Source organism: Acanthaster planci, linkage group LG14 (assembly GCF_054643075.1).
Source record: "Acanthaster planci isolate LZ-2023a linkage group LG14, COTS_SCS, whole genome shotgun sequence".
In the NCBI taxonomy this organism is placed as follows: Eukaryota; Metazoa; Echinodermata; class Asteroidea; order Valvatida; family Acanthasteridae; genus Acanthaster; species Acanthaster planci.
The window spans coordinates 2053034-2061974 of record NC_141790.1 but is presented as its reverse complement, the minus strand read 5'-3'; the positions used below and the strand labels follow the sequence as shown (position 1 = coordinate 2061974).

Genomic DNA, 8941 nt, shown 5'->3' with positions numbered 1-8941 from the left:
TTATATAACCATACACGAACAGGTGGCATTAAAAGAATTAAAAGAAGTACCACTTGTGGTATAGCATAAGGGTAGAAGAGCGCCACAACACATTCATACGTATTTAGATTAGTTAGTTAACACTTAATTCTAACTTTTGGGAAGGGTGTTATAAAGCAAATATTGGCTTCCTTATCTAACGACGTATTATAGTAGAACTAATTTTCCGAGACGCCATTCTAGCATTCTGAAATAGATCTAGAATGCTCCATGGATCGCTTTGAGGGTTCTGTTATACCACACGACTCGAAGCAGTCAATATTTGCATCTTATCAGGCAAAAATAATATGCTTTTAAGTATAGCCCCAGGTCACACCATCCCTGGCATTGTCATGGAGCTTTTGATAAACAAAACATGGCCTGATTTTGGGCGTGAGTTTCCACTTCAGTGTAGTCTCGATTCCAAGACGTTGCCATTTACATGTTCACGAACCCAAATAGGAACAACACCATCAGCGAATTAGAGAACCTCTTTAGTGATGATGACCGACAGTGTTGATGTGCTGTTTTCTCAGCTTTGGCCTGCTCATTTTTTTGCTGTAAATTGAACAACTTCATCAAATGTGCCTACTGGTTGATCAGCTATCTTCCATACAGAGTAATTGCATCCGCAATCGATATACGTTTTTGCCTGAATTGCATGGACAGTTGCATCGCATCAAGAAGTCGGTATAGACTTGAGATAACACTTAATGCGTGTGCATTTTTCATAGTAATTTTGCAAGTCGATAATGCTCTCTGATTCGGCTTCTACAGAATGGCCCAGACCTTGCTATCTATCCACATGCCTTGACGGTATTGTATATTCGATACTGTTGGCCATGATTCGTCCTCGATCTCCCCAGGGGCAAGTTCGTGAACCAAATGAACAGCGACGACTTGGAATGTAGACTACACCGCCAACTCAGAAGGTATGACGTCAACACTGGATCTGAATATTGGCAAAACTATGTTTTGGCTTTGAACTTCACTGTATCAGCAAGCCGCTATTTATCATTTTGTCGTGAAAGTTTCAATTCGTAAAATGTTGTGGCAGGTAGTTTTCCTTGCTCTGGTGTTGGTTTCATTGATGGTTTTTGTGTCAGTGCGGAAATCCATCAGCAAGCGACATGCACTGAAGAAGCTACCCTCTCCACCCGGGGCGCATTGGCTGTATGGCCACGACAGGCAGGGTCCCTTTGACCCAGGCTACAAATGGCTGATCGATACCGTAACAGCCTTCCCCCGTATCTACACCTTGTGGCTAGGACCAACGCCATTGCCTATGCTGGTCCATCCCGAAACCATCAAGCCGCTTTTGATGGGTACAGTGAGCAACAAGAAATCTGAATTCTACGAGCTCTTTTTCGATTGGGTAGGTGAGGGCCTGGGCACTGCCGAAGGCGCCAAATGGAAGAGAAACCGGCGCCTCCTGACCCGCTCATTTAACTTGGATATCCTTCGTACCTACACTCCTGTTTCTAACGACTGCGTGGAGGTTCTCCTCGAAAAGATGAACCAGGCTGCAGTAGAGGGTCAACAATTTGAAATGTACAGTGGTCTTGTGCTGTGCACATACGATGTTATTCTACGTACAGCCTGCTCTTATAAATCAAGTTGTCAGGTGAGAGGGTACTTCTTAATTCGGTTGTTGCACATGACTTGTATTACTAAATTTCCACTGCATCAACTCTAGTATTCATACAAATTTATACTGCATCCACTGAAAGGGATACATGCACAGATTACTGTAGAAAATCAAACAGTATATAGGGATTGTTTTTATTTGTGACTGAACGAAATTATTATGCAGTTTTATTCGAGGTAAAGCAGTGGCACGGTTAGTCCGGAGCAATAAGCTTTTTGCGAGTTGCGAACATAACAACTTGAACTCTCCTCACTAAAACCACTGCTGGTACACCTTGTGATTCGGGGTAACATAAGAGACGCCTTGCTACAATACACTGTTCTCAATGGATAAGAAGGGCACAAAGGAGCCAGTCCATTCCAGAGATGGCGGTCGCTATGCAAAAGCTTGCCCCGAATCACGAAGTATAGCAACAGTGTCTTTTGTAAGGGGAATTCAAATTGTTATGTTTATGTGCAGTCAGGTAACTCAGTGCACCAGATTTTATTCAAATCTAAATCACAAATGGCTTATTCAGAGAAAGTTCGAGGATTTTACAAAGTTTCCTTAATCACCTCCCATCCAAGATATTGAAGTGACAAATAGAAGATGTGGACCCAAGTAATTATCTGACTTGACATTTTTCTTGTGATTTCACCACATTTTAGATAAGGCAGATTGATCAGGAAAATGGTTTTAATGTTCTGTCGGCATGTGAAGCCTTGTTGCAGTTTATCCAACTGCGCCAGTACAGCAATCGGCTTCTTCTCATCCCGTGGATCTTTCGGCTGAGTGCCAACTATTCCGAGTACAGGAATGCTTTCCAGTACCTCCGCAAGTTTTCCGGAAAACTGGTTGAGGAGCGAAAAAAAGAATTATCTGAAAAGGTACATGTTGAGGTCAAAACATAATTTCAAAACTGAAGCTACCGCTTGAGGCCTAAGTGATCAAAATGAAACGGTACATAAAAAAACAGAGTGTGCGAACATGTTGTGGATGTCTTTTTAATGCATTCAATTATCTCTGCTACCTTTCATGCTGGGCTGCTGATCTTAACATTTCACTTATCGTATAATTCCAAAACTTCAGAGGTGTGAAATTGGAGTCCAAATGTGTTGCAAGGTAAACTTATTTATAGCGATGTCTTGGGTAAAGGAAGATACCTGGGATTTCAAGTTTTTTGTGATACGGCAGGTGTTTTTCTTTCTTTCTTTTTGGTTTTCGTTTTTTTTGGGGGGGGGTTGTTGTCCTTATGGATGCTGTTATGTTTCACACTGTCCTTTCTATTCACCCCTATGTAGGCTGACGCAGGTGACCCTATAACCAAGCCCCGTGACTTCCTGGACACGCTCGTCATGGCCAGAGATGAAGATGGCAGCGGACTCACCGTAAAGGAGATGGTAGACGAGGTCAACACTTTCCTTTTCGCCGGCCACGAGACCACGGCTACTTCTATGACCTGGTTTCTCTACTTTCTTTCTAAGCATCCTGAACACCAGACCAAAATCAGGGAAGAAGTTGAAGAGATACTTGCCGGAAGAGACTCCGAAAGAATTACTGTGTAAGTATAGTTCTCGTCATTCTGATTCGCTAAGGCGTAAACTGACCTATTACAGCAAAGTCTTTATACATGCTTGCATATATAGAAAGCAGAATTTTTATTAAAAAATTTATACATCATTAACATTATCAGAAACGAAACAAGAAATTAAAAGCACCCAAAACCGATTGAATTTTTAATGAGCGTATATAGTTTTGGAAAGTTACAAAAATAATTAAAAACTTCAATTGTCTTGTATATATTAATACATTTAACCCATTATCCAATGATTTCCAAATTCAATCCCGATGTTTCAGTCCTGAACATAAGCACATAAGTGCATTTTTGTCCGAAACTTTAGAAATTAAGAAAAGTCCTATCTTTTGTCACTCTGATATAGACATAGTTTGATGTGTCTTTGTTTTCTGGCTTTGTGGGTTTTACGTTTGTTTTGGGTTCTTGGTTCAAGTTTTGTTTTCATTAAAGGAAGGCTTGTCTTGGCTTTACGTCTACATGAAAATACTCCATACTAGAGCGGGTACAAAACTTAATATTTATTGTGTTTTGTTGCTCTTAAACATTCCTTTACAGAAAGGACCTCAGCCGACTCGAGTACATGACCATGGCCATAAAGGAATCTTTGCGAATGATGCCCGCTGGACCCTTGATCAGTCGTACGCTGACAGCTCCTTACACCGTAGACGGCGTCACAATCCCCCAGGGAACCATGGTTGGAATTTGTTTACATCAACTCCACCACAACCCGACTGTCTGGGGCGACGACCACATGGAGTACAAGCCTTCTCGCTTCCTGCCGGAAAATGTCGCCAAGATGGACCCTTTCTCGTACTCGCCTTTCTCTGCAGGGTCGAGGAACTGCATTGGTCAACAGTTCGCCCTGAACGAGATGAAGGTATTCACGGCCAGAATCCTGAAACGTTTCCGTCTAAAATGGGTGGAAGGGGAACCAGACCTGATGCCAAGTATGACCTTTGTGTCAAAACCCATGAAACCATTGTATATCAATTTGGAGGCAATGCCCAAGGCATCTTAAATGCAGTGTACAAAATCTAAATGTATAACACAGATCAGGAGCATTTTTGGTGAAATCTGAGTATAAGATGGTGAAAAAATAGTGGGGAAAAACATTTAGCTTTATGAGCTTGTCAAAAGGGGGATTGACATTAATATCCAATATCTAATGCATTTTGCTCAGTATGTCAGATACGTCTGCATGAGGTTATCCGGAAGATTTCGTTGGAAAATGACAAACTCTCTCAATTTTTTGAAAGCACGTGGATGTTCGAAGCGTGGTTGATTATTACTATCTCGCTTATTAATGTACCACCTTGATACTTTAGCATTTGGGCTTTAGAACGAACAACTGTAATGTAAGAGCGAAAATAAAGATAAATGGGACAAACGGATCTGAGGATTTTCAGGGCGTGTCTGGGATTCTATTCCATATACTCATTGGCAAAACAATTTGTAGCGTTTGCTTACACCTTGTTGGGTAGAAACGCCTCAAGAAACTATGGACTTTTATCCACAGTAGTGCTGCCGAGCGGTAGGCCCTAAAGGTAAAACTACAACCCCTTTGTGTACACGTCCCATAGCGATTGTTTGAGGAGGGGATGTGGAAGGAATATGATGACATTATAGTTATCAACAGATAAGAGGATTATCGATGGTATTTTGTACATGTTTAAAAGTTGATAAGTTAGCGTTGATTTATGATTGTCATTTGGATTGGCTTATATTACTATTTTATCAGGTCTACAATACAAAACACAAATTCACGATGAGTTAGCACTGAAAACAACCTAATAGTACATGGTAGAGGAAATCATTTTTGCTGCTCCATTTTTAAAATTATTTTTTTGTTTCCACAATAGCTTTCTTCACAATTAAGTTGTCAGTGCCCTTAATGTAGCGTCATAGTACCGGTATAAAATAAATTATGCACAAGGAATACTATGAGAGTGTTTATAACACTGCTGACTAGGGTATATTGTTTTCTTTTGTACAAAGGCACAACAAAAGTTTTGAAATATGAACAATAGTGTTCATTGAACTACTGTCCTTGATCAGTGTTGTCTTTATTGTTATTTTCCTGTTCGTCTTGTTGAAACACTGCTTGCGTTGAATTTCGTATGGTGTTAAGGCCCTACTCTGACCAGGAACTGCCGTTACTACTCTGCATCGTCCGAAACCGACATAACTCGATAGTCAGTGATAACTTATAACGTCAAACCGGTAAAAGAAATCTGGAGGTATAAACCCCCAGAGTGTCATGATCTAATGATTTTAGTTTTTTTAGGAATTCGACGATGTTAATTGAGAAGGATGGCCGTTAGAGATAATCGCCCAGGAACAGTCGATTACAACTTTGATCCTTCTTCCTCCAAAAATGTAATGTGAAAAGGCCTAGAACGAAATTTGCAATTAAGGTCAGTTAAAGTCAGTCTTTCTCAGCGACTCCAAGCCAGTACATGGTACAGCTACCGTCACCACCATCGTCCACCACAAGGTGCGACGTGGTTAGGGACAAAAGAGCCCAACGCTTGAAAAAAACAGCGCTGATGTCATCTGGCTCCTAATCGCAAACCTGCTATGCTGGTTTTCAGAGGAAGTGACGCTTGTATGCACAGCGTATGTTAATGGCTGAAAATGAAGCAGTCAGTCCACACAACAGTAGTCCACCCCGAGCAGACGCACCCCCTCATCGGTTGAAAAGAGCCATATTGGTCGGGAGTGCTCATTTTGTTGGTAGCGTCGACACCATAACGCATACATTTCATAGTCATTCGTGAACCACAGAATTGCAGTTCTGACAAATGGAACTTCCGTTGCTAGTAAAGTGCGCTGTCTCTTGGTCCAGCTTGGGGCTCGTAGCGATGCAACGGTAGCACATTTTCCTGTCGTTCATAACAGTGACCCGATAAAGTGTAGTTCCCACCAAAAGAGCATTCGTTGCCAGAGCATTAGGCCTTGAAAGTAGCAAGAGGTTGAGCGCACAGCTATTGTAGGCTTTCAGGGGACCAACCAATTGCACAAGCGGATAGGCCACGCACACCCGTCAGTGTGCTTCCAACAATAATTGACACGTGTCACCATTGATTATCAATGGTGACACGCATGTTGCACGTTCCGAGTGGAGACAAACTAGAGGGCGTGTTTTTATATGAAACTGACAGACCTTTGGTACGAACTCGAGCACAGAAGGAAATTTATGCATGTTTGACGAGGGGCATGCTGGGTAGTAGAGTCTTCCTCAAGGATAGACTCGAGTAAACTTTTGGTGCATTCATTGTCATAAAATCTAAATTAATAAACAAATATGTCCTCTGGGAGAGCGCTCTACGCAGGCCTTCTGTAGGCTTACTTGCAACAAATGTATCGGTGGTAGGTGCACGCGTACAGGCCAAAACAGTAAAATCAGTCTTGGGGCAAGACCAACCAAAATGTAGCTATTGTGTTCCAATATTTCATGTGCACTAAATCTGCATGCATAATAAATTGGGGTCCCAAAGCCAATAGACAGCTATTCAGTAAAAATTCAGACCAAATTTCAGTCAAATTCGCAAACTTAATGTCTTCATTTGAAAACGTTAAGTTAGAAGAACCAGGCTCTATTCTATGATTTAATTCTGACCCCTATCACCTGGTACTTTCCCATTAATAGTTTTAAATTCATATCAACAAGTACAGCAATACGACTGAAATCGAGTCTCCCGCAAAATGGAGGTCAGGTTGTCGTTATGGCTGTTTCTTCGCTTTCCACCTCTGTGGTCCCAGGTTCGATTCCCAGCCCGGACCACATGTGGATTGTGTTTCAGTCACTACTTGATTTCGTGGGTGGGAATATTCTTCTGATGGGGTTTTCCTAACACCATTAAAATGGTAACTTCTTCTCATTGTGTCCTCTAGTCTCTACAGGATCGAGATCGAGGGGTCAGAATTAAATCGTAGAATGAGAGTCTGGTTCTTATAATTTACCGTTTTCAAATGAATACCCTTTCGATCTTTTTGAGTAATCCTTGGTTTTATTACCGGAAAGTAAAAAAAATAAAATAAAAAAACGGTCTAACATCCCCAAACTGAGCTAAGCTAATCATTTGTCCGTTACTATGAAGTTGCGCCCTCTCTATGCCAAACATGGGAGTAGAGCTTGTCGCTCGTTGCATGCACGAGCAGAGCAGTGTCGACCGAAAGCCCAATCGTGCCGATGAAGTAGAAACTTTAGCCTGACACTTTTTGTTTAAAACGAATTACTAATTCGAAATAACGAATGGCTATTTCGAAATAACAAATTACTAATTGGTAATAACGAATTGCTAATTCGAAATAACGAATTACTCATTCGAAATAAGGGATTACTCATTCGAAACAACGAATTACTAATTTTTAATAACGAATTACTAATTCGAAATAGCGAATTGCTAATTCGAAATAACGAACTGCTAATTCGAAACAACGAATTATTAATTCGTAATAACGAGTTACTCGTTCGAAATAAGGGATTACTCGTTCGAAATAACTAACTAGTTATTGGTAATAACGAATTGCTAATACGAAAAAAAACGAATTCCTAATTCGAAATAACGAATTGCTAATTCGAAATAACGAAATACTAATTTGAAATAACGAATTACGCACTGATCCATACAGCCCCTAGGGGTGCTTTACACCAAATCGTTGTAGTTCCCTGCACAAGCTCACGCTGTTTTTACAATAAGACATACCGTAATCAGGAGGGATCATAGAAATATTTCTATAAATCCCAAATTTGGGACTGGTAGATTGCAGTTTGGGGTATTTCTTTCACAAAAAGCTTCATATTGCGAGTCTAAAAGAGGCGGGTGGCTACATTCAGAGCTAAGCGCATAGTTTTACTACTATCTAGGGGGAGGGGATTCTCGGGAAGGGTGAATTAATTTTTTTAAAAAAATCTGCTAACCCCAGTAACATTAAAATAAAAAGTGATCTTCTGGCCATAATCTTGAATTTCCAGTGAAAAAGCGGAGACCAACGTACCTCTTCCTGAGAGTCAACAGGCGGCGCTATATATGATCTGATTTTGGACTGTTTTCTACAGGCACGTATTTGGTGTAGTGCAGCCCTAGACGGTGCTCTTTCTCCACATCAAACAGAGACATGCCAGGAGCTTTATAGGTGCCCATGGCCATGGGAATCACAGAGATATATGCGATCAGGAGTGCACCCACGCAAATAGGCCAGAAATATGTCCGCGGAGCTCATTAATAAAAGTTATAAACTCGAAATATTTTATATTAGAGAGTCCTGAGAGCTATGGAATTGGGAAATCGAAGAATATGGCACTGAACCTCTGCCCGGACTGTGGGTTTCCAATTCTGGGCAATTTGGATGCAGTTGGGTCCGAAAGTGGCACTATTTAGCCATTTTGCAGAGGGATGCATTTTCAAAATGGTTACTTTTTCTTGCGGAGAAATTTCCGTCATTTTAGGGGTTGTCTGCTGTGGGTGAGAATTTCTCAACAATTCATCGGTAAACCCGCTAAAAATCGAAAGGAAAATGAAAGACGACATGTCGAACATCATTTTGCTGTCCAGCATGAACACTTGTGCAAATATGATCATTTCAAAAATAACTTATGAAATAGAATGATTTATCATTGGCGTCTATGGGAATTTATTCTTAGGGGTTCACCCTTAGGATTGCACTACACCAAATACGCGCCCATAGAAAACATTGCAAAATCGGACCGAAATAGC

The 8941-nt window shown here is 41.0% G+C and overlaps 1 protein-coding gene across 1 annotated transcript; it reads left to right on the top strand.

Moving 5' to 3' along the window:
• Positions 1 to 446: 446 nt before the first annotated feature.
• LOC110985991 (cytochrome P450 4F11-like) lies at positions 447 to 5237 on the top strand. Its single transcript, XM_022247546.2, has 4 exons — positions 447 to 1642; positions 2314 to 2532; positions 2947 to 3206; positions 3777 to 5237. The coding sequence occupies exons 1-4, from the start codon at positions 1064 to 1066 to the stop codon at positions 4237 to 4239; spliced, it is 1521 nt and encodes a 506-aa protein (XP_022103238.2). The 5' UTR covers positions 447 to 1063; the 3' UTR covers positions 4240 to 5237.
• Positions 5238 to 8941: the final 3704 nt, after the last annotated feature.